Here is a 27,917-nt window from a genome sequence, read left to right on the forward strand (position 1 = left end):
ATTAATAAAAAATAAAAAATACAACTGTATAAATCATTTTGTGAATAGTAATCTATGCAACGAGTGTTTTATTCAAAAGTTATCGCATATTTCCTGAAGCAGGTGATGCAATTTTAAACATACATGTAGTCATCATTCACAGATAGTGTTAGACATTGCATGATATGCACATGTGTAGATCTAGCACTATAAGTCCGATACACTGTCAGATTGATCAATCATTTTTACGAATAATTGTTCGTCATAAAGGGCAATGTCAGGACAGTGATACATTGTTCTAAATGAATGTCAGATAAAAAATCAATATTTCAGCACAAAATTTGTAAAAAGTACCAAATGCAAATCCATTGTACCAAAACTTACAACAACAAAACACGCCCGTAATAAAACAACATAACAACAATAAGTCATTATAATTCCAATCATAGACCTTGTCACAACTTATGTATATATTCACTATAGTTTAACTTATGAAGACGTTCCCAGTGTCATGGTGAATCCCAAAACAACCATCAAATAGACAACTGTAAATACGCAAAAACAAGACTTGTCGAAAAATTCAGCAAGGTCTTTGTTAGTAGTTTTATCATCTTCAAAAGGCCGAACCGTGTCTTTATCGCTCCATACAGACTTGCCACCCTGTGGCGTAGTATTGACCTTTCTAGATACCTTGTCGTCAGTTAATGATAATGTAGCTGTTTTGCACTTCAGTGTTCTACATTTGTTTGCAAATCTATGGACCCACGGAGGCATTACATCACTATCAGGCTTGTGGTAAAGTCTTATAATTAGTACGGTCAATATGATGACAAACGAAGCCAGCCCAAGCGTAACAGTAAGGAATATAACTGAAAAATAAAAAAAAAATATATCAAAATGAGTTAAATACATGTGCAGTCATGTAAGATAATATTCTTCTCATTCAAAAAGCAAGCAAGCAATCGTTAATTATTTCATGTAAGACATTTTAGTTTATTGAAGATCGCATCTATCCACGAACCTCAATTACAGCACAGATTACCCTCTGTACACTCACATCACACCCCTTACTCATCTGAAATATACACAGTTCCGCGCTGTTCGAATAACCATTCACTTTTTACTAAACATTTTAAACCATCCAAGGCCTTTATATATAACGGAAGACACAAAGTTATCATTCGAGGGTACCGTGTTACACTGTAAAACATGTGCTGTTTAAGAGGAAATATATACGTATCATAGTGGTTTATCCATGTTACCAATCCGAGGCACACAGATAGGTAAAAAGGCATTTAACTCAGTTTTACATACGACGAATTATACAATTATTGCCTTTGTATGAAATTGTTTTGTGGTCATATCTTTGTTCTTGCTCACTTACTATTTGAATTGAAAAAAATGCAATACGTGTACTTCAACAATCAACACTACAGTACACAAAAAACAAGTTTCTATAGTGTCGAAATGCTACAGAGCGTGAATTGTTCGGCAACCAATGACCTTAAATATATAACGATACAATAATCATGATAACAATCCTTACCAAGAACTGAAGTATGTTTTGAAGTTGTTGGCAAACTATCCGAAAACAATGTCAGTAATACAGCTAAGGCTAAAAGTACAGTCAAGATATATCCAACCTTCTCTCCAGACTCTACTGGTAACATAAAAGTTACTGATGTAAGTACAGCTGTGACAATGACAGGAAATATAACACTCATTAAATAATAGCCCGGAAGTCGTTGCACGTGTAAGGAAAACAACAATTCAGAATAGGTCAAGTCGTCTTCAATTATTTCGCCATGGTGTTGGTCGGTAGAGAGTAGGTCCCATTCGCCATTTGTCCTGTAATTATTAAGGTTGACATGAGTTTTCAAAAATGATAAATTTACTGCCGTTGAAGGAAAGCCCCAACTGGCTAGTTCTACTTCGCATGTCTGGATATCATATGGGAAGAACGTGACATCCATGTCACATGACGTGGACAAAACAGCTGGTGGTTCCCATCGTACCTCTCCGTCATACTGTATCCTTAACTGAATGTCATCTTGACCTAGATTTGTTAAACCAATAACCCTGAAGTTTGAAAAAAAATAGTTATATACGACTGTCTTTATTTTTTTTTTTCAAATAAATTAACGTGTAAGTAATAAGGTCTTTCAGACTAGAGAGCAACATTCATAAAAACATGAACGACAATACACAGTCAATACTAGAAAGCTCATAGATGCAGAAAATTGGAATGTTAAGCCTCGGTCACACCTTACCGGATAGCACAAACGGACGCCTAACGGATGAAAATAAGAGTTGTCCGTTGACAAAATTGTTATCCGTTGGGAGTCCGTTGATGTACTGACCAAATAAAACGGACGTGTAACGAATGTAGAACGGACACACACCGGATATGCAACGTACGAGAAACGGAAACGTACCGGACATAACGGATGTCGAACGTCCATCCAACGGACGAGTACCGCATAAAACGGACACCTAACGGAAGCATACCGGATAAAACGGATGAACAAGATATACAGAAAAATTAAAGGTTTCAATAATAATACATGTAAATCGCATAAATATTCAAATGTTTCTGTGTAACTGGTTTTGGTTTGTTCTTCAAAATGCCACCAAAGGGCAGTGTCTGGCCTGCATAAGAGCTGCTTGATTGTGAAGACGTGCCCTTACTCTATAAGATTGATTATGAATAATAAGAATTCACGAACCTTAAGAAATCTGACATACCAATAATTGGCATTTCTGACGCAAAATTTTCAGTTAGCATTAAATTTTATCCGTTTCAAATCCGTTCATCATCCGTTTTATCCGTCCGGTAGAAGTCCGTTTCTCATTCGTTCAACATCCGTTTTATCCGTTAAAAACGTCCGGTAGAAGTCCGTTGGTGAATTTGTCGATCAGACCTTCAACGGATGTGTAACGGACACGTACAAATGTAACGGATACAACACGGGAACGAAACGGACGAGTACCGTACAAAACGGACGCCTAACGGACGTTCAACGGTCATTTTATCGGTTGGACGTCCGTTCAAAGTTTTGAACATGCTCAAAAGTTTCCACCGGACAGAACGGACGTCGACGGATAAAACGTGTGCTTTACGGACATGCGACGGATATGGACGGACGTCTAACGGATAAGAACGGACGTCTAACGGATATGAACAGATTGAAAAAAGTTATCCGTTAGGCGTCCGTTCGAGCTATCTGGTAAGGTGTGACCGAGGCTTCAAAAAAGGGAAGTGAAAGATAGAAATCGATAATTTCAACAAATGCCCTGATTATCAGCTAATTTATCATGACCTCACGCGTTTAGAGAGAGCACCACGTTATCTTCACTCGGTAAGAATCCTTTCATAAACTTTGAGAGAGATCAGGAAGAAACTTGTTGCAAAAACCCTATCATGATATTAACCCTTAATTGTTACATGTGTTAGTGACAGTCCAAATTTTCGGATTGCGGCTATTGCAGGTCTATTGTTCCTTTTTGTTATTTCGTTCTCGTCCTGAACATGCTTGGCAAGTTTATAACTGCAGTTTGAGAAACCAACAATCAATTAAAAGAGGGACGAAAGATGCCAGAGGGACAGTCAAACATATAAATCGAAAATAAACTGAAAACGCCATGGCTAAAATGAAAAAAGACAAACAAATAAACAATTATAGTACACATGACAATACATGGAAAACTAAAGAATAAGCAACACGAACCCACCAAAAACTAGGAATGATCTCAGGTGCTCCGGAAGGGTAAGCAGATCCTGCTCCACATGTGGCACCCGTCGTGCTGCTTATGTGATAACAATCCGGTAAATAGTCTAATTGGATAGGTCATATTCTTGAAAGGGAAAGGGATTGCAGTTACGACGCAAGGGACATATCCGATATTATTTGTGAAACAGTTATTCCTTAACGGTCAACCAACTCGTGATGGCGTCAGTAAAATTTAAGAAGGGAGGATTTCAACTTCACCATTTGGAACTTTTGGTTTAATAGCTTCCTTGTGAGCAGCAACACTCTATCAAGAAAATCATGATAGGAAACGCAAGCACGGGAATATCGTATAAATTGGGAAATATATACCCCGTATTAAAATGTTTCATACTTTTATCGTAGAAGTGATGAGATATTTCACATGTTTACTAGTAGTATCAAAGGAATTATTCAGAAGATTTTATCTATATATTTATACAGGATCAACTTAGCAATAGTGTTATTTTATGTTATAAAAAAGGCAAATCCTTGTTTAATTTTAATCTAAATAAGAACATTATAATATAAAAATAAAAGGTAAACATAGTTACGAGTTCCCCACGATCAATTCGGGATGCCATATTATTTTTTGCGATGCGTAAATATGTTCTATGTTTCCGTAAGAAGATTTTGTCCATGCAAGTCTGCTATCATTCCAAACCTAAAATCAGAATTATATATATAATATATTTATATTTATAGTGCTAATGGTTCAATTTACACGTTTATTTTGTGCCTTTTTTTATTTAGATATTTTTTGGTAAAAACATTTATTGGTTGCCAATTCAATTGTGCAAAATTTTCGGTATGTAATGAAAATCTTACGACATTGAATTAAAATCCAACACGTAGGTTTTTTATACCGTATGAATTACAAATCATGGCGTTAGTTTTTACAACCAATGTGCAACCAAATCGTTAGCTTTTACAACCAACGCGTTAAAAGTGCAATTAAATTAGATTTTTACGTTTTATTTCCCATCAATTCCCCCATAATGTTTTCTTTAGATCGTATTAATTTTAATCCATTATATCTTTACATTCATATTTTTAAATAACTATGAAACTCGGTGTTGATCGTGATTTTACTCGACTTGTGTTTTTCATAGAAACCCAGGAATAAACACTTTAATTTTAAATGATTTTATTCGTGTTGTCATAATCATAGTAAAAAAAAATGTAATTTTAAGTATTGCTATCTTCTTTTGGTAATTTCATAGGGTTGTAAAAGCGTTGACCGTGCGTAACTTTTTAAAATAATGCGCTTCCACGCTTTATACCAAATGAATTTCGGTCAACGCTTTTGCACCCCAATACATTGACAAAATGAGGCATTCGATTCTTAATTGTTTCTTGAACAAAATTAAACATTTAGGTGGCTCAATAGAAGAGTCAAAGTAATAACCATTAAAGGGACAGAAAAAAATACTCTGGTATATCTGTTTTTAAAATCTTTCTAACTCCTGGGAAGAAACAGACATTTTAATCATATTACCGAGGATAAAACTTACCACGGTAAACCATCCAGACGTTGTCAATGTTTGAGTTTTCATTTCCTAAAACAGAACAAATAGAATTGGAACTCTGAATGTTTGCATTTATTTTTTTACACAATTTTTTTTGTTAATTTAACATTTTATTTACTCCTTTTGATACGCTGTGTAGGATTTTGATTTGAAATAAAGTTCTATTATAACGAATACTTTGAAGTCGGCACTTCCACGACTGTTATACAAGTGAGAGGTTTAGCTAGTTATATCACTAAATTTAATCCACCATTTTCTAGGGGAAAATGACTGTACGAAGTCACGAATATGACAGTTGTTATCCATTCGTTTGAGTTTTCCTCGGAGATCATTTTGTTTTGTGATTTTACTTTTTTTTTTATTATGGAAAACATAATCACCAAAGATACTATATCTTAACTTACAAGTTGGCATACTAGACGAACATTTTGTCTACATTGGACTAAGAAGTTGGACTCGAAGCGAAAGAATTTGAAGACCACATATAGTACGAAATTATCAGATTATAGATCATTGCACCTAAAAAGTGTCCCAAATACAGTAAGGATTTATATTTAGGCAGGAACCTCAGTAATTTGAATAATTTACATTTTGTTTACAGGAATTTATAAAGAAAATCAGCATATGAATTATATTTCAAAACCTAACAGTGAAAGTAATTAAGACAAATTGAGGAATGCTTATTTATCTGATAAGCTATTAATAGTTATCAAAGGTACCAGGATTATAATTTAGTACGCCAGAAGCGCGTTAACTAGGGGTTACATATATGGGGATGATGTTGAAATCTGATCATAATTGTCATAATATAATATCCAATCTACACTGAGTAAACTGTTCATGAGAAAATCCAGCTAATCATAATAATAGCCAGATGTTCCATGGCATTATATTAAACACAGAACTTCATTAGTCCAATTTGAGTTGTTTATACTGTATAAACATATGAAACATCAATAGACATTTCAAAAGACAAACTAAGAAAAAAGAGATATGACCTTATGTGTCGATTTGCGATTAAAACATCAAAGTATCGACATACATTTGAAATTTGAGCTAAAAAAAGCTGAAAATGCAACTTGTCGATTGTTATTGATCAAGGTGTTCAAAAGAAATTCTAAAATTGTTAAATAAATTTATTTTCATTACTCTCCTGTAATAATGACATTCGGATAAAGTGAAATGTTTAAACATACTACTATTTCTATTATCTATTGTCCGATTAGAAATGTAAATCCATTATAGCCAAAGTTTTTAATTACATTGAGATATTTGAAGGGTAAAATATCGACATATTCTTTTGACATAAACAAACTGAAAAAACATCCTCAATTACGCCAGTTATTAACAGCTTTTAAGAATTCCTAATCTGTGCTTAGATCTTTAAATTCATTAACTCATAACAAAGTTCCAATGAAACTAGTAATCATTTCAAGTCTATTTTATACTTTGAATGAGTTGGGCTTAAAATGTAATCTTTATCTTTTTTTGTTTGATATGCCATGCGTTAAGGTCTAATCATTTATATACAATTACATTAGATGTATGTTTCACTATAATACGTTATTCTGATTGGCTAACCAAACATCACGTGTTATTCCTAAAGCAATTGCATTACTCAATAAAACTTTTCATTCATGATAACACGAGGTCCAACAATAAAGTGGACAAGTAAATTAAATAAAAAATTGATAAAATTCGTGTTTACATGATCCTAGCTAAAAATGTAATTATAAGTATTGAATGCTTCTTTTTGTAACTTCATAGGGTTGTAAAATCGTTGACCGTGCGCACATTTTTATAATGAAGCGCTTCCGCACTTCATACAAAATGTACTTCGGTCTACGCTTTTACACCCCAGTGAAGTTAAACAAATAACAGGAAGAAGCATTCAAATAACACAAAACTTACCATTGTTAGTCATTGTATAGCCATCAACAATGAGTTAAACCCCTGTTGCGTAGTAAATTGTCCCGAAATGACAAGACCACTTTAGAGTTTATTATTACATACATCGTCTAAATTTTGTTAAGCGTTAACGAGTGTTCCAACAGTTTTTTTCTTTCTTTTTAATTTGTCAGAATTTGGATAGAACTGTGTTAAAAGCCCTTCAAATAATTACGAATTGTTTTATTTTTAATTTCTCAAAAATTGGATACAACCATTTTAACTTCAGAGGACACGTGATCAAACCGGTCGAATTTATTTTTTGGAAAAGACTGTAATCCACATTCTCAAATTTTCTGTGTGTCATTATGTTGACTTATGATTGTGGTTCGTATGTTGAGCAAACACTTAGATGGCATAGAATTACGTAGAATTACGTATCTACAAACTATTTGACCCTTCTTATAAAAACACCCCAGCAACTGTAACAAAGCTAGGGAAAAAAAACAATAAAGAAAACAATAGAGTAAAATTAAATTCATGTTTTTAATTATTTTAAACTGGGTTTATATTTACACTAGATTCTACCTGTACAATAGATATAAATACATCATTTTACAACTAATGTCAAACTGAATTTCTTCCGAATCAAGATTGGACACTCCCCTTAACTATGGACACTGGTATATTAATACGACTTTACAATTTTGTTACTTACAAGTGAATTAATGGTCAGAAGGTTATATTCAGCCTGTACAATTACAGGCTCTTCTGGAAGAACATGTTTGTTATAACTTGTCAGTATAGCTGTATGTATATTTTCTGCATCACTGACACTGTACGAGGACACAAACTTGCCTGAAAAAATATAGAATACCTAAAAAAAAACTTGTTTCTGTGAACAATATGTGAGCCGATTAAAAGTTATAAGAGCCACACACATTGCATTTGTGATTAATACCAAGTACTTGTAGGTTCAGAGACAGAATAATATGTAGGAGTTTGCCACCGTGTTTAACCTGCTAATACTTTTATTTTTAGATTATGCACTTAAGATTTAACCAGTTTGTTATAAATCTGTGCAGTTTATTGACGTGAATACAAGTGAATACATTTTTCTGACGATGCATGTTATTTTGCAGATAAAAGTCATTACGATCCTACAATTAAAATTTATTTGTCCACAAGTATATATAAATATAATTCGTCTTAAAAACAGCCCAACAATGTTAGATCTGTAAATTTGGGATAGCAATTTTTTGTTCTTCCCTGGTCGGTTTTGAACTCATGCTACTGAGATATCGTGGTACCAAATCGCTGTCCACCGTGTCCGTCGCGCTAGACTTCTCAACCACATAGGCTCTACAATAATAAAGCTTTCGGTGGCCGGATGTTATTTTTCCTCATCAGTCACATACATACAAAAATTAAATTATAAACTAAAAGTATGTCTGAACCAGTGAAGACTCTACAACAAATGTTATCCATCGGATCACCAGTGATTGAAATAGAAGTGTTGAACACTCGTTCTGTATATATAATTCGTATAAATAACAGCCCAACAATTTCAGGACTGTAAATTTGCATCAGCATTTGTTTTTCTTCCCTCGCCCGGATTCGAACTCATGCTACTGAGATATCATGACACCATATCGCCATGTACTGTGTCCAATGCACAAGACCACTCGACAACCTAGGCTCTACAATAAAAAAGCTTTCAGGGGTTGGGTGTTACTTTCCTAGTTAGTTTTATATATATGCATTTCATACAATTTATGACAGTCTTTCGTTACTAAAAATAATAAAAGCAAAAGCAACAATATTTATAAAACATTAACACGATAGGTAAATCAATACAAATTCAATTTCCATAATTGCAAACAGTAAATGATCTGTAAAATAACATTGTTTTATAGTAATTAGACAATGTACTAAAACTAAACGATACCTAATTTATAGATACAAAATATGAAACGGCGAAATGTTTGACTTATAAAAATGAACACTTACAGCCTGATCCTAAAATAACAACCAAGATCACAGTGAAATATACTCCTCTTTGCGTCAACATCATTTTCACCAATGTGATCAATTGCAAAGTCGGAATTATCTAATCAGGTTTTAGCTAGTGCATTATTTCAGTATTAATATGTCAATTAAACCATCTTAACACTAGAGACGTAATCGACAACTACATTTAGAATTATACAATGATCGAGATTAATACCTGGACATAACTTTTGCAAGCTTTGCAAGCAATACATATGAATAAATCTTATGTCTTGAGACTTAACTTGGTCCCTTAGCAATCATGCTGCTATTATAATGAAAATCGAGTTTTAGATGTTATTTGTTTAGTTTTTTTTTTCTAATTACATGAATTAGATTGACATTTATTAAAATTGATAAAGTATATATCGCGTTTAATTAAATCGTCTAAAGTAATATAACTTTAGCATTGGTTTATATGATTGAATGTTTTTCTTTGTAATAAGTTGTCATTCCGGCATACACTACTTACGTTAAGTCATATTATAAATTAAAAACCGAGAAGGGTAAACCACGAACACTATTGGCATTCCCAAGTGCACTTTTTAGACGAAAATTGTTTATAATGCAGATTTTATTTTGAACTAAGATTCATGAAAAATGAGAGATGCTGATATTTTTGTTTTTATTAATATCGATGGACAATAACACATACAAGGATTTTCTTTGAAATAATAATTACATTGTATGTGATATTATAATATGCAATTTTGATTGGATGATAACAATTGCGAGGCACATTGACCTATATATTTGTTTTGCTTTTTTGGATTTTTTATTAATCCCCTATCAATTTTACTAGTGTAATGAAAAGCTAACCTCCTGAAATAGTGAGGATAAAAAAACATAATTGGTGACAAATCAAAAATATCGTGAGACTTAGGCCTAGACTTTTCCATTGCAATTCTTTTAATTTTGTGAAGGATTAGATAATATTGTTATCAAGTTTTGAAATATTTAGTGAAAGAATATCGTCTGTAGCGAAAAATACAGTTAGGATACTACTGACCTATTTTTTTCTTCCTTGGGAGTTTTGTATATAGTCAGCTTCATATGCATAAAGATACAAGTCGACAATAAAAGGGACATGGTTAGTTTCAATGAGAATTGCGATTGTTTGTTAAAAATATTTCCTCCAAATGTAACAAAAATGTTACTGTAACAAAAATGTTACCGATCAAGGAATAAAGCATCTTGATAATGTCAGTTTCAGGGAATATTCAGTTTGAGAGATTTTTCTTTAAACGAAGTATTTATATCCCTCTAAGACAAGATACTAGTATCTACGTTTTTTTTTTATGAAACAAAGCAGGACCAACTCTTTCAATTTATCATTTAGGTGAGAAGACCCATGTGTTTGCAATTTAAAATTTAGTTGCATTTTGAGTTTAGTGTTAAAAGGATTATAGATATATGTGCATACTGCTTTCAAACAAGGAATGTATATGTATGTTCGAGCGAATTGATTTATGATAAAAGATATGACTCAAGTTGATGGCATATCAAGAAGACACGCCCGACCAAAGAGCAAAAAAGGCCACCTATATATCGGGTAACGTGCAAATATACTGTCATCTTTGTTGAATTTTAATTTTTATTGCGAAAAATGCGACATAGTAATATTCGCAATAATTTAAACTCGCATTTTATTATTTTTAATATGAATTAACAATATTTTTCTAAATATCATAAATATCGAAAACATAAAAATCGCATTTTAGTAAAAAAAAATTTACAAAATCGCAATAAATAATGCACGCAGTAATTTCTGAAGTAACTAACAAATTTCAAAACAGATAATATAATACTATACTATATTTGATGACTAGATACTAAATAAAATTCTTTACTGATATAATACTTTTATGTAAATGATATAAGCCGATTACAGTTCATTCTGTAAAATATTGGACAGTTCTGAGGCCGCAGGCCGAAGACCTTTTTAATATTTTACAGAATGGACTGTTAGAGGCTTCTATCTTACTTAAAAATGTTTAACTAGTCAAAAAGGTGACAAAATGCAATCGAATAAAAAAAAGATTTATTTTCAAGTGTGAAAATTGTTTTGTGAATAAACTTTCTTTACATTAAAACTTAGCCTACATGTTGGTCCCTATAAACAGTAGCTCAACTTTAACAACAGAAAAGGTACAGCTGAAGGTAAACATGCTCAACATGTATTGATTGCTACATGTAGATTAAGACTCAGAGTAGATCTATGCGTATCATGACTTTTACGTGCGAAATGACTACTCTACATATGTTCTTTAAAAACCTTTACATGGCGACCTTTACCCGCGTTTTGTGTTCCAAAATGGATAAAAACGTGGAAAGTATATTCCTAATGCAAAAAAATGAAGAACTAGGTGTCGTTATTAGTGACTGTGCTGTTTCAAACTTTTGATTAAAATCAAATGTGTAGTCAGATATATTCGATTAAAGTGTGGATTGGATTCGAGCGTCACTGATGAGTCTTTTGTAGACGAAACGCGCGTCTGGCGTATATACTAAATTTAGTCCTGGTATCTATGATGAGTTTATTTACAAAGAGGATGTAGTTTTAGCAGCTTGTAATGGCAAGTTTTATATACAATATATTTCAAAATGTAGTCATGTCACATAGTTTCTTGTTTCTTCTCGGGTTTCTTTTTTACTAGTTGACTGAGAAAAAAGAAAGAAAAAAAAAAAAAAAAACACATGTGAAGACAGGTTCACATTGAAACATATTGAGATTTTGTTTCAAATATATAATGTATATGAACAAATGAAACGATAACAACGTGCAATCCTTTTAAATTCTATTGTTGTTCATCGGAATTTTCGAAAGAATGGTATTGTTTACTTAAACGGTACCACCTGATTATACCCTCCCCATTGTTTATCTATTATTTTCCTGGAAGGTCGTGTCACCTCTTTTTTTATTACAGAAATTATGATGTTTTCAAATAATGAGATACAAAACCTAAGTTTTACTATGAACAATAAAAAAATACCAATTGTGCAATCTCATAAGCATCTAAGGGTTACATTTAGAAGTGACGCAAAATGGAACAACCATGTTGAAAATATATTAAATAGTGTTAAAAACACATCTGATTATACTGCGAAAACTCAAAAATCAACTTAGCCGACAAAATTTGGAAAAATTATATCTAGTATTTATTAGACCAATTTTTGAATATGCAACTGAAGTATGGGACAATTGCGGAAAGGTTATTCAATTAAATTTAAACAGCTACAACTTGAAGCTGCACGAATTGTAACAGGTTTGCCTGTTTTCACACACTATAAGGCTGTCTTAAAAGAGGTTGGTTGGGAAACTTTAGAGGAACGAAGAAAACGAAGAAAACTACAATTATTTTATAAAATTCAGAATAATAATGCCCCTGAATATTTATGTAGCCTCGTGCCCCTAAAATTCAAAGTACAACTCAATATCCCTTGCGAAATGGACAAGATATCATTTTACCATTTTGCAGGCTGACACTGACCTCCCAATCCTTTATTCCATCAACTATTAAACTTTGGAATAATTTGAACATATCAGTTCGAAATGTAGACTCGTTATCAAAATTCAAAGTAGAATTAAAAAACTACGACATTCGAAATGAGAATCAATCTAACTTAACACATTATTTATATGGTCCAAGAAAATTGAATATAATATTAACCCAATTTAGATGTTCGGCATCATTCTTAAATTGTGACTTGTTTAGAGCTAACATTATATCTGATCCAACATGTATATGTGGTTTGGATATTGAGGACATGCACCATTTTTTCTTTGATTGTCTTTTCTATCTATATGAAAGGGCTATTCTGTTTAATGGTCTCAGCTGCCCTCCCGAAGGCTGCGATTTGGACTTAAAACTACTGGTTTTTGGAAAAGAAACTCTTTCCTATGATCAAAATGTGCAAATTGTTAAACAAGTATTCAATTTTATAAAGAGATCAAAACGATTCCTCGTAGTATAGTATCAACATAGGTAAAGCGCACATCATCATCATTATCATCATCAACCTAATCTCTGTCGTTCTTTCCTCATTCCCTCTACTTTTCAGTATAATTAAGTAATATTTATGTTGTTTATATTATATGAAACATGCTCACGTTCAATTTGTATTGTTATATATATATTGTATTGTGGAGAAGACTTTATAAGTATGTTTTACTTGTGTCTAATCCTTTTTTGCTTTGAGCAAATAAAATATGTTTAAACTAAAAAAACCTCTTTTATCACGTTTATTTGTGTATTGATGTCACTTGTGTGTGTGTGTTTGTTTTAATGTTAACGGAACATAATTTTGTCTCTTGATTTTCTTTGCAAAAAAAAACTCTTTCTTATTTTCTTTTCTAACACACAACGATCACTACGAACACAGTGCGAATCTAACACACGATTGATTTGTTTTACAAATAACATGTGGTAACGTTTTCCTTTATTCTGCATAAGTTCACATATTCATCGTCGTTCATGAGCGAAAGGAATGTAGCATTATTTTCATATTCAAGCAATCATATCCGACTTAAAAACCACATATTGTTAATCAACTCCGAAACCTGAAAATTATAAAACTATTGTAGTCCCCTAGTTCACGAAGGAAGTTCTAGATATGCACTTTTTACACAGGGTGAGTTTTATGTTGTCCTTGTTTTGCGGCGTACAAAGCAGTACTTTATTGTTCTTATATTTCATTTGTAGATGAAAATGATGTCAGCAGGAAAAAGAGCAACACCACCAGAGGTCGATTTTGATAACCAAAGACGGATGAGAATAAATTTTTTGAAAGAAACTGTTTTGACGAGTGTCAAACTTATTGTATTGGAAGGGGACTTAAATAAACTGTTTTTTGGAGTTTTCATTTGTTATTTGGTTGTATTTGTTTTCTTTTCACGTGATGAAAACAATTGGCGGAATAGATCATCACAGGTTTTTTTCAGTGATTGGACTATCATTTACCTGTTAAAATCAGTTATGCTACCTTCAGCTGTCCAATATTTGTTTAGAAGCAGGAGAGCTATTCTTAAAAATATTGGACAGTTATTACTTGATTTATTTCACTTTACTGGTCGGCGTTTAACCAGTTCGCTTATTAAAGACCAGTCCATCTATGGACAGGTGTTTAGGGATAAACTCAGTAATGAAGTGTCCAGTTAATCGTCTCTTATTATACACTCAGTACTTTTGTATATCGGTTTGGTGACACTGATAGGTGATTAGAAATAATAATAATTATAACGGCAATCATCCTTATCACACACATAATCAAAAAGACTGTCCTTATGCAAACTAAAACGTAAGGTTCGCCTAATCAGTTGAAATAACATTGGTAATAAAGGGTAATTTAATGGTTTCTCATATGTAAATGATAGTCCAATCTCTAAAATAAAAAACGGGTACAACAATAGAATGACGTCATCACAATGTTTTAAATGTAATTCTTGGTATTAGATTCTGACTTTCTGTTTAGGAATATTGATCGTCAATCTTCTTCCATGGTGTGAAAATGTGCTTCATCTCTTAGTTTGTAAATGTACTTTGCTGGATACAATTCTGTAATTTTATAATGCGATCAGGATTCCTTTTACTAACATAACAGTATAACCGATAAATAGACGTGTTCAGTTAAAATTCATATGCGTCCTTCCAAATGTTTAAATGTTGTAATTCCGCACGTACATACAGTGTAGAGTTTAAGCGAAATTAATATATTATTTACATTCACAAGCACCTGATGGTACATGTATTATAAGTCTCATGATTACTGCAATAAATAACACCCTTTTATATTTGACATTCTACCTTGAGTAATAATATAACATTTGTTTTTACATACAAGTAGTTACGCACAGAAACACTTGTATATACACCACAGGTCTGATCTTGTACATTATTACTGTCTAATAAATACTTTTAGTGAATACAAATTTAATAAGGACAATACCACGACATTTTAAGCAATTCACTAAAAGTTTTGGTATAGTTCATTTCGTTTTGTCTAGTACTATATAATAATACAAAATATAGGAGACTTTTTTATTTATTAGAAACATTATATCCAAATACAAGTTAAATAAATGAATTCTTCTCGTCTATATTTTGATTACTCTTTATTTCATGAACACCAAAACAAATTAAACTAGAATCAAACTTTCTGCAAAGTGAATTATATTAAAATAAGTGTTAACCAAAACTATATACTGCTGTTTTATTCAGTTGCGTAAAATGTACCATGAGTTTCAAGGAAGAACATTTTAACACACGAATAAAACAATTATAAAGAAGTCTCTGACAATATATTCTTAACATAATGCTGTTAATATGTGTTCCTAGCACGCTAGATATTGAGTCTGTTAGAGCAAGTAAACATTTTTAGAAAATGTCCACCTGCACACCTGTTATAAACTATAGCCGAGGAATATTGTAAAACCATTCTGTTTGTTTTTTTTCAAATAAGGAACGTTTTACATGCCCAATCTGTTCCATGTTTCCGTTTCCGCCTTTTGAGAATAATTAGAAGCTATAGAACTTTAAAATTAGCTTTTTTCAAATACTAAATCGATAATTTAAGAGACATCAGTATTACAAAGGATACTACATGTGAAACAGCAACTGTCAATCTTCCAGGGGCTATCGAGTTTGACCTATTATTGGTTTTTATTACAATGTGCAAGTATAGTGCTGTTTGTCCTTTTATGGGCCATACATTTGTTTGAATTCTTTATATTCGAATTATTGGAGTTCTGATTTTCGGTTTTCTCCGTGTTATTTTCTATTTTTGCTTACTAACACACAATATAATAATTCCTTATACCTTTTGTGCAGCTTTTTGCTGGATAGAGGAAGGTCAGATTCTGTCTTACACAAAAGCTACTAGCATATGCAACGAAATTGTTTGTAAACATATAAAAGAAAGATTTTTTTTTTTGTCAAATTTGCTTAATACTTTTTAATAGTATATGAGGTGTTCAACATATTGATATTGTTTCAAATAAGAGAAAAATAACCAAGACAATGCTGTTCTGTTATTTCTAGTAATTATAAGAGAAAAATTAAAAATGTAATTTATTTCATGGCTCCTGCTGGTTATCACACAATAAACAACGGGTATATGGGTAATCGCGAGTCATATTGAAAATCTTAATGCAAATCAAATAATTAAAACAAATCAAAAAAACAATAAAAATTCAAAATGCAAAATTCAAATTCAAACGAAAACTAAAAGAATATACAATTTTGAAATAAATATGTTCTATATTGAACCCTGGTTAAGACATGGTATTGGTTGCAAATAAAGGCAACAGTAGTATACCGCTATTCAAAACTTAAATCCATGGACAAAAAACAAAATCGGGGTAACAAACTAAAACCGAGGGAAACGCATTAAATACAAGAGGAGAACAACGACATAACACTAAAATGTAACACACATAGACAAAATCCCACGAGAATAACAAATATAACATATATATAACATCAAAACCAAATACATGAATTTGGGATAGACAAGTACCGTGACACGTCTTATCGTAATGTGAATTTACACTCAAAAATAAGAGAAAACAAACGACACAAACGACACAACGTTATAATGTAATATACACAGAAACGAACTTGCAAAAATTCGATATTTTTCATTTAAATGCAATATTTTATATTTAATTGATATATTTCTTAATTTAAATGCAATATTTTTTCATTTGAATGGTATATTTTTTCATTTAGATGCAAATTTTTTTTTATTTAAATGGTATAATTTTTCATTTAAATGGTATATTTTTTCATTTAAATGCAATATTTTTTATTCAAATGGTATAATTTTCCATTCAAATGGTATAATGTTTCAATCAAATGATATAATTTTTCATTCAAATGGTATAATTTTTCATTCAAATAGTATAATTTTTCATTCAAATGGTATAATTTTCATTCAAATGCAATATTTTTTATTCAATTGGTATAAAAAATCATTTGCATGCAATATTTTTTATTCAATTGGTATAAAAAATCATTTGCATGCAATATTTTTTATTCAATTAGTATAATAATTGCATCATGGGGAATTCTTTGACGCCTAAAGGTAAAATTTGCAACAACTTTTGCGATTGGTCGGTATTTATTTGGATTTTCTCCACTGTCTTTCTAAACATGAGGGACCAAAAATTAAAAAAACACGTCAGCCTCAGAATATCGCCCATCTAACTAAAATTTGGCGTTCGTGCGAGTTCGTGCACTGGCAATTAATGCCAATATAATGGCCAGGCAGAGCAAAAAATGCGAGTGACAAGTAATAATAATTTATTTGACACACAACTTGTTCATGGATAGAAACAGATGCCTGCGTGCATTGCAAAAACATGTCCAATAAAAACCCTTTCTGAAGAAACTCCCCTACAGTTTTCATATTGAAATAAAAAAAATATATACATAGCTAGTCCCCTCTCCCCCTCTAAGTCCAGATACATGTTATCATGACGTTCTTGTGTGCTACATGTATATTATTTTGTTTCCTTAAAGTTTCTTGATCCTCAGAGACGTTGCAGGTGGGCAAACACGAAAAAAGAATAAAAAGCCTTCCAGGACGTTATAATTATTTAAACTAAGCCACTTTTTTTTCCTACATGAAGAAAAAAATACCTAATTACAATAGCAGAACCAGAGACCCCGTGACAAGGAGAGACATAAGCTGTTATACTCCAGAACTAGTTCTTTAATAAAGACAATTCAGGATAAATTGGAACCAGTTGCTAACCCATGTTACAACAATAGTCCTATGACATAGGACTTCACTGTATGAGGCGTGAACTTAATTTTTAACACTATCTATTATATATGCTCTCATGTATTATGCCGCAAATCATTTTACATTTAGGATTCGTTGCTGAGCTTTTTTTACTGTTCTCATCTCCGAATCCCTTAAAAAGACTTTTTTTCAAGCCCCACAGTAGTTCAATAATTACTATATGTCATTGCTTAAATAAGTATGCAGAGCATATTTCAAAACATATTTTATCTTCAGGACTTTTTAATCATTACTTTTCAATACTGCATTGGGAAAGAAAGGGGTATACAAATTTATTTTGTGATACAGTATATAAATAAATATAATTATAGGTATCCAACAAATTAAATGATTGTACGTTTAGCTATTATCTAGACCCGTCGTACAAAATGTATATATTAAGACACGCATAACAGGGGCGGATAAAAAAACCTCGGTGTCTTAGGGGAGAAGGGGGGGGTTCAAGTTTAGATATTTGTATAGAGATGTATATGTTACAGTGAATTTGTATAATCAGGGATTATGTAGAATCCCTAAAATTTTCATAGATTATGTATAATCACTGGTTAGTTTGGGGTTTATATATAATCACTAAAACTTTCAGGGATTATGTATAATCACTAGAAAAAACGTCAGGAATTATACAGAATAACTGAAATGAATACTAAAATATATAACATATTGAAATATCTTAAAAGTTAACCTTAATATATCATAATAATAACCTTAATATTGTAAAACGTTAGGCATAATTTATTAATATGAAAGACACAAAAATATTGAAATGTTATACACAAAACAATTAAATGATAAGCACAATATAATTAAATGATAAGCAAAATATATATAGAATACTTGATGTTTTGTTTTTAATACTGACTTTATCAGTAATAATATCAAGCCAGCCATTTTTGATATTGACTGTATCAGTATATAATAATATCAAGCGAGCCCACACGGGCGGGTTGATGAAGTCAGTATGAAAATATTAAATGGCATAATGATTATTCTTTTTATCGTATTGTTATTAAAATGAAATTATCATTAAAACGATTTTTATGCGTACAGTCGTTTTGATAAATGTTAATGTTATGTATAATATTTTAATATTAAACATTTTATTTACAAACTAAATTTGGATGGCATCGACTATTACACATTTGCCCTGATTTTCAACAGGCATATCTATCAAATTCACATCTGTTTTTACCACAATATCAACATTTAAAAAAACCCTTGTCCTCCATATCAAATCAGATTTTACGGCACGTCTCAGAGAAATAGAGTTTTAGCACAAACATCTGAAGGTACAAATTGTACCAATGAACGGAAATCAGCATCCTCAAACTGATTTCTTGTATTAAAGATCTGAGCAGGATTCCATGCTAAATAGCAAGGCGATATCCTTCTTCAGTCTTTTCGTGTGACTATTGACCAATAGTTTTTTGGGATCTCCCTTTCCTAGAACCACTAGTGTAATTGGTTTGAGATATCATTTTTGAAGCTTTTAATTATTGATAATCCCTGAAATCATAATAGGGAATTTGTAGATAAATAATTAAAATTATCAGTGATTATATAAAATCACTGGTCATTTTCAGGGAATCTAATCTAATAGGGAGAGCATTATTACTCATTTCAATCTATCTCTAATCATGAATATTTTTCAGCGCTTACCCGGCAACCATATTCATATATGAAATCCTTCTGTCCCCCAACTGAACAAATACATAAATATAAAATGGCTCTTATTTAACACAAGTTTAAATTGATTGATTGTATGTTGCTAATTTTAACACCCAGTGACAAATATTTCATGCTTGTTCATGAAAACACGAGTTTAGAAGTCAGGTATATAATATAAAAACGAAGAGATGTAATGTTATTGCAAATAAGGCAACTATCCACCGGAGTTCAAATATGAAGTGAATGTAAACAATTATAGACAATCGTAAGGCCTTCAACAATGTCAAAAATCTGATACTGAAAAGTCGTCTATAAAAGGCCCGACATGACAATGTAAACAATTTAAACGAAAAAAATAACAGCCTAATTATACATAAAAAAAAAAACAATTTACAAAATATAATAACAAATATGAGTCGAGACATGAACCAACGACAACCACTAAACAACAGGCTCCTGACCTTGGACAAGTAGATAAAGAATATGGCAGGGTTGATATAGACACGAAGATGTGGTATGATTGCAAATGAGACAACTCTCCACAAGAGACCAAATGACACAGAAATCAACAGCTATAAGTCACCCTACGGCTTTCGACAATAAGCTTAGCATACATCGCATAGTCAGCTATAAAAGGCACCGAAATCACAAATTATGTAAAACAATGCAATCAACGAATTAATGTACCAAAAAATGAGCGAACACAAATATGTATAACACAGCAACAAACAACAACCACTGAATTACAGGCTCCTGACTTGGGACAAGCACATACATACAGAATGTGGCGGCGTTAAATATGCATGTTAGCGGGATCCCAAATCCTCCCCCTAATCTAGGACAGCGGTGTAACAGTACAACAACATGTTTGTGAGCCCTCAATCTATCCCGAATATGGGACAGTGGTATAAATAAAGGCAACAGTAGTATACCGCTGTTCAAAACTCATAAATCCATGGACAAAAAACAAAATCGGGGTAACAAACTAAAACCGAGGGAAACGCATTAAATATAAGAGGAGAACAACGACACAACACTAAAATGTAACACACACAGAAACGGACCAAGCATCAGACAAAATCCCACGAGAATAACAAATATAACATCAAAACCAAATACATGAATTTGGGATAGACAAGTACCGTGACACGTCTTATAGCAATGTGGAATTCCACTCAAAAATAAGAGAAAAGAAACGACGCAACGTTAAAATGTAACACACACAGAAACGAACAATATAAACAGTACAGTAATTTAACAACCTGTAAAATCAGTTGCAATTAGATTAACTCAAACGATCGGAACGAGACACACACAAAAAGACTAATTTTAAGACAATAGACACAAAGCACCGACATAAGAATATTTGCAGTTACTGGAAATTTGCTCAAAGCTAATACATGAAACAACAGTAGAACTGAAATAAATCTTGTTCTTCCTGATTGAGTTGTCAAACAGTACACAACGCGCGGCAAAGGATTTAAAAAAAAACAGTCTGAGAAACGTCTAGTTTACGTTGTATATAGATATTAGAAGATGTGGTATGAGTGCCGGTGAGACAACTCTTCATCCGAGTCAAAATTTGTAAATGTAAACCATTATAGGTCAAAGTACGGTCTTCAACACGGAGCCTTGGCTCAAACCGAACAGAAAGTCATAAAGGGCCTCAAAAAATGACTAGTGTAAAACCGTTTAAAGTCTAACCTATTTAAAAAAAAAAAAGGTATACAATGTACTTGCATATATATCTATATGCTGTACAATGGAAGTTTTTAAAGTGGCTCGAACGTTTGGACCATCGAAATTTTGTAATAGAAATACTAGTCAGGACCACAAAATTTTAATAAAACAGCCAGTGCAGGACTCGCCAGATTTAGTTAGAGGGGCGATATTCGGAAGCGTTTTTTTAATTATTGGTCACTCAAGTTTAGAAAGAAAGGGAAGAAAATCTAAATAAATACCGACCAATCACAAACGTTGTTGCAAATTTGACCTTAAGGCGTCAAAGAATTTCCCATGATGCAATTATTGCATATAAATATAAAACTATTATACCAATTGAATAAAAAATATTGCATGCAAATGATTTTTTATACCAATTGAATAAAAAATATTGCATGCAAATGATTTTTTATACCAATTGAATAAAAAATATTGCATTTGAATGAAAATTATACCATTTGAATGAAAAATTATACCATTTGAATGAAACATTATACCATTTGAATGAAACATTATACCATTTGAATAAAAAAATATTGCATTTAAATAAAAAAAATATACCATTTAAATGAAAAATTATACCATTTAAATAAAAAAAAAAATTGCATCTAAATGAAAAAAGATATCATTCAAATGAAAAAATATACCATACAAATGAAAAAATATACCATTCAAATGAAAACATATTGCATTTAAATGAAGAAATATACCGTTTAAATATAAAATATTGCATATAAATGAAAAATATCGAATGTTTGCAACCAATACCATGCCATACCTGGTAAAAGATTTCCGACATCAACAAAAAGTAAAATCACTAAAATACTGATCTTAGAGGAAAATCAATTCTGAAAGTCCATAAAAACATGGCAAAATCAAATAACAAAACACATGAAAAACGAATGGACAAGAACTGTCATATTCCTGATTTTGGTATAGGCATTTTCAAATGTAGAAAATGGTGGATTAAACCAGAGAAACTACGTTAGAGGAGAGACTGAATTTTAAATACTGGATTAATATTATAAATTAAATAATAATATAGTGAAAAATAACGTTAATTGGTACTGGTGCAGCCTATAGAGTCTAACCTAGTGCCTACCTCTGCCTTAAAAACTATCATGACATCTTTTATCGGTATTCTATAACTGTTGATTCGTTATCACTCGTCAAATGGATGTCGTACTGTAGTTACTCATGTTAATCGTGTTAACTTTATAAAACTGGCAATGAGTGGTTCATCCAATATGAGTTATAGACTAGCTGGATTCTGTAAAATAAAACAGCAGTATCAAAACACAAAAAGAGGAAGAATTGGGTGGGTTTACATAGATTTTGCGTAAAATAAGATCATCAATCTGACGTTTTATACATTTAGTTAAAATCTTGCAAATGGTGCATGTAAAATATTGTAATGTTGATTGATTGATTGTTGGTTGCTTAACGTCCAGTGGCAAATATTTCATGCATATTCAGGACGAGAACTAGTTCACAATAAATACACTGGGTAGGTCTTTAATAGAGGCCATTTGGGATAATGGGGAAATTTGGACTTCCACTGCAAAATAAGGGTATATTGGATAGGGACTGAAATTTAGCCTTGCAACAGGCCACCTACGGGCCCTCAAAGAGTTGTTGCAAGGGTTCTTTACGTGCAAAGAGCGTGACATTCTCTTAACACGACACATCTGATTTAAAGTCCCCAATCTGACCGGACGTGACTGCAAACTTAATACATCCCACACAGCCAAACAGACGCCCCACTTCGTCAAGCGTTTTACTGCCTATCGGGAGAAGATATTGTAAGGAGAGATGAAGCTGTCAAGATTTGAATGCCATTTTAACGATTTAAGACGCACGTTACATAAACCTATGTATGCACTTTTACAAGTCTCGCCTTCCTTTTATAACACGATTTAATGGTCAAGCCTTTTTAATAGAGTTATAGTTGCAGAGACCTGAAACGAAAATGGTCACATTATTTATGAAACAACATACATAATATGCAATCGATTTAAATAATGCGTAAGAATTTTCATTTTCACTTTACTTTATTATAGAAAAATATCTTTGTGAGCATACAATATAAATGAAGTCTGATCAGAATTTTGTTCTTTTAAAATAATTTATACACACAAATGCAGCAATATGAAAATAGTTATAAGAAATACAATCAAACCTCCCCTTCATACATGTCATTTTGTAATCTGAAAATGTAAATCAATGAAATGAATACTGTGAAAAGATTCTTTTTTATCTAAATATAAACAAAACGTGTTAAGTTGAATCAAGGAAGTATAAAGTTTCATTTTACAAAACAAAATTTTACTTTGATGGTTAGATAATTCGGATAATGCATCCACAGAAAAAAAAATATTTTAAAATAGTTTAATCTAAAAAAAAATGGTTTTAGATACTTTAAAGACACCCTAAGCATTATCTAAACGTGTTTATTTAAATATTGTGATACATTCCTAAAACTCTCTACGTTTGTGTTAATATAAAGAAATAATAATTATAGTGCTTATTCCCAGTGATGACCAGTACATATAAAGTAAAGTATTTGCCTTCAGAGGGATATTTATATGTATGATGAAATTAAAATTATTGAAATATTTAAAAAAAAAAAACAACTCTCATTTATGTCAGTTGCCTAATATGAAGGAATAGACATGAGGATATTATGTATATTGATTATTTACACACTGCTGACTAATTTAGCTTTAAGCACTTCTGAGCAAAATCATATCAAATCAAGCAATACGTATTGATGCTGCAATATGTGGATAAAGTATGTAAGATGTGACTGAATATACATTGGATTATATAAGCCAAACAGTAAATTATGATATCATGATTATACAATTAGATATGCATTAATAATATAAGTCAAATAGATAGCTATACAATACAATTTGATATTTCAGTGATTAATACAAATATAATTGCACATTTATCTGTTATACAGTTAGGTCTCTATATAAACTTTTCATTATAGTACAGTTTTTTCAAACAATTTAGAAAACATTACATTGAACATTAACAAGGTATATTTCCAACATGAACGACTACAAAGTGTACTTAAAATAGATATGCATGTATTTGTTTCAAGATTTGAACAGGAACATTTTTTGATTTTGTATCTCGTTATTTTTCAACAAAATTAGAAATTCATAATATATTATTTCCATACAATGATTTTGATCTTACCTTGTTGTATTGGACAACTACATTGGTTATAATCAACAGATGTCATCTCAAATACAGACGTTGATTTAATGTATGACGAACAGGTTGTTTGATGTATGGTTGAAGTGTAATATGGCTGATCACTTGTACTTGGAATGATTTTAGACTTCGATCGGTAATGGCTTTCTTCGGAATTGCATGAACACATGGTTATAACCTCTGTTAATGTCTGAGGCGTTGATGGAAATATGCTGGTAATATCTCTATAGGCGGTAGTTGTTTCAGAGCTTGTAGATATAAGCTGTGTGATTGAAGTGTAATATGGCTGATCACTTGTACTTGGAATGATTTTAGAATTCGATTGGTAATGGCTTTCTTCGAAATTGCATGAACACATGGTTATAACCTCTGTTAATGTCTGAGGCGTTGATGGAAATATGCTGGTAATATCTCTATAGGCGGTAGTTGTTTCAGAGCTTGTAGATATAAGCTGTGTGCTTGAAGTGTAATATGGCTGATCACTTGTACTTGGAATGATTTTAGAATTCGATCGGTAATGGCTTTCTTCGGAATTGCATGAACACATGGTTATAACCTCTGTTAATGTCTGAGGCGTTGATGGAAATATGCTGGTAATATCTCTATAAACGGTAGTTGTTTCAGAGCTTGTAGATATAAGCTGTGTGCTTGAAGTGTAATATGGCTGATCACTTGTACTTGGAATGATTTTAGAATTCGATCGGTAATGGCTTTCTTCGGAATTGCATGAACACATGGTTATAACTTCTGTTAATGTCTGAGGCGTTGATGGAAATATGCTGGTAATATCTCTATAGGCGGTAGTTGTTTCAGAGCTTGTAGATATAAGCTGTGTGCTTGAAGTGTAATATGGCGGATCACTTGTACTTGGAATGATTTTAGAATTCGATCGGTAATGGCTTTCTTCGGAATTGCATGAACACATGGTTATAACCTCTGTTAATGTCTGAGGCGTTGATGGAAATATGCTGGTAATATCTCTATAGGCGGTAGTTGTTTCAGAGCTTGTAGATATAAGCTGTGTGCTTGAAGTGTAATATGGCTGATCACTTGTACTTGAAATGATTTTAGAATTCGATCGGTAATGGCTTTCTTCGGAATTGCATGAACACATGGTTATAACCTCTGTTAATGTCTGAGGCGTTGATGGAAATATGCTGGTAATATCTCTATAGGCGGTAGTTGTTTCAGAGCTTGTAGATATGAGCTGTGTGCTTGAAGTGAATAAAATAACTGACGAATCTGAGATAGAGTCAATAAAAGACGTCGATATGGAAAAGGTAGTATGTAATAACGTTTCGGAAGGCGTTTTTGAACTTGGACTGACGATTATGGATGAAAGCAATTCGTTTTCTTCCATTGACGATGAGATTAAAGTACTAGATTTAATTTCATCTTTTAGTATCGTAGACGTTTCTAGTTCAATTACAACTGACACTTTTGATGACGTTAATTCCGTTTCTTCTGTTAAATAGTAAGATGATATCTCACCAGTTAAGCTCGTTAAGGATGTTATTTGATAACTAAGACTTGAAGTGGAATCTGAAGGCTGAATGGTTGTATACACATAGCTGTCCGTTCCTGCTGCCGACAAAAATATACTAATGGAAATATAATCTATAGTTGTCTCTTCTGCATCAATAATTTCAGTTGATATAACCGAAAGAGAATGATCTGTTGATGTCATTGCAAACATATTCTGGTAAAAAATATAAATTCCATAAACATTGCATATCAATTCCAACAAAAATGTAAAATTACAAAAATACCTTACTCCCAGAAAATTATAAACGGAAAGTCCCTAAGCAAAATAGAACATATTTGAACTATTTTCAAGGGTTATCATGGTTATGTTATCCTCCGTTATGTCCTATTTCCAAATTTTAAATTTTGATTGTGTTGTTGAATTCGAATGGCTGGTGACAAATATACATGTATATCAGGATATGCTTACATTGTCAACGTTACTGATCCTGTTCTATTTTGAGATGATTGGACACCCACAGTTTTTTTTAGCAATCTTTCTTGAGTGTTTATAAACAAATTGTGAGAGCACTTTTCTTTCCATAATTTTAATTTCATTTGGAAAGCAAAACAAAATCATGTAACCCTTGTTATCCATTTCAAATGTTTTAATGTTTTCTGAATTTTTAATACAGTTCGAGGAAATATGAATATTTTTCAGAAGGTTGCGCTTTGAATTATCATCAGGTTCGTAAATACACGAGCAACACAACGAGTAACACAAGGTAAGCAGAATCTTCTTAAACAGCAGGCATCTGAGATTACAACCGGTTTAAGGTGGGGTTCGTGTTCTTCAGTCTTATGTTTTATATGTTGTGTTTTGTATACTGTTGTTCGTCTTTTGGTCTTTTTTTCTTGCAATGGCGTTGTCAGTTTATTTGAAATGTTCGTTTTATCCAATAAGACGGGGTGATTAATTATAAATTTGAATATACGACTCAAACAGATCAGAAGAATAATTGGAAAAACCTGTAAAAGGTACTTTTTTTAAACATTCACCTATGTTATAACCACAATCTCCGAATAAAGACGATCACGACACAAAAGAAATAAACGTATTTTCTAATATATTTAATTTAAAGGATAATCTAACGTTTCATCGTGAATAATGTATGCTAACAATATCACTAAACAGGAAGTGTGACTGTAGATTTAATACGTTGACACCTAGTTGTATAATGTCCATTAAGTTTAAATGGAAAACAAAACTTTCACTTACCATTGTTATCAGAATAAAAATCATGCGCATCAATCTTATTTCCATGATCGTTCTTATGAAGTTTAGAAATATATCTTGAGCTTTGGTACTGGAGTCAGAGGTAAACTTTTTTTTTAAGTTCAGTCCCAATCTACAATAGATCTGTAACTACACGTTTTCAACAACTCTCGACACCGACTAATGACACTTGCAGTTCACAGGTGAGATTGGGGGTCGTTTCAAAGATAAAAATAATGCAGGTATAATAAGCATGCAACACATACGTCCATATTCGATTTAAATTGTATTATTTATGAATCATTCGAAATAAGTAAGATGTAACTAATAAGTTTATACTCGTTGTGAATGTGAGAAGTAAAGCATTTCCCTTATATAACATTTTATTTACTAAAATAGCAGTTTCACTTGTTTTGGAAATTTCAAACACATAACACAGATATAATTTGTGTTGGTTTAAATCTTGAACCAAATACTTTGTTTTTAAATTTAACTGGTGTACTTTATAGTCTCAAAGCTGCAATGAACTAATGGTGCATGTTCACG

General features: G+C 31.9%; 1 protein-coding gene across 2 annotated transcripts; it reads right to left on the minus strand.

The window, feature by feature from the left end:
* Positions 1 to 24,925, minus strand: LOC143056788 (neuronal acetylcholine receptor subunit alpha-3-like). 2 transcript variants are annotated; one of them, XM_076229951.1, is made up of 6 exons: positions 9,173 to 9,380; positions 7,881 to 8,020; positions 5,261 to 5,305; positions 4,301 to 4,410; positions 1,526 to 2,058; positions 1 to 848 (listed from the first exon to the last, which is right to left on the minus strand). In XM_076229951.1, exons 1-6 carry the CDS (start codon positions 9,234 to 9,236, stop codon positions 469 to 471), a joined length of 1,272 nt encoding a protein of 423 aa, XP_076086066.1. In that variant the 5' UTR covers positions 9,237 to 9,380; the 3' UTR covers positions 1 to 468. The 2 variants fall into 2 exon arrangements, with proteins under 2 accessions (XP_076086066.1, XP_076086067.1); XM_076229952.1 differs by lacking the exon at positions 9,173 to 9,380 and adding an exon at positions 22,506 to 24,925 and having other exon boundaries at positions 2 to 848.
* Between the last annotated feature and the right edge of the window lie 2,992 nt (positions 24,926 to 27,917).

Source organism: Mytilus galloprovincialis, chromosome 13 (genome assembly GCF_965363235.1).
Source record: "Mytilus galloprovincialis chromosome 13, xbMytGall1.hap1.1, whole genome shotgun sequence".
NCBI classification, from domain to species: Eukaryota; Metazoa; Mollusca; class Bivalvia; order Mytilida; family Mytilidae; genus Mytilus; species Mytilus galloprovincialis.

Coding starts and splice junctions, on each gene's coding strand:
- LOC143056788 (XM_076229951.1), bottom strand. CDS start 9,236: ATGATGTTGACGCAAAGAGGAGTATATTTCACTGTGATCTTGGTTGTT. Junction 4,411..5,260: donor CGTCTGGATGGTTTACCGTG/GTAAGTTTTATC, acceptor TTCTGATTTTAG/GTTTGGAATGATAGCAGACT. Junction 2,059..4,300: donor GAATTGATCGTGGGGAACTC/GTAACTATGTTT, acceptor TTCAAACTTCAG/GGTTATTGGTTTAACAAATC.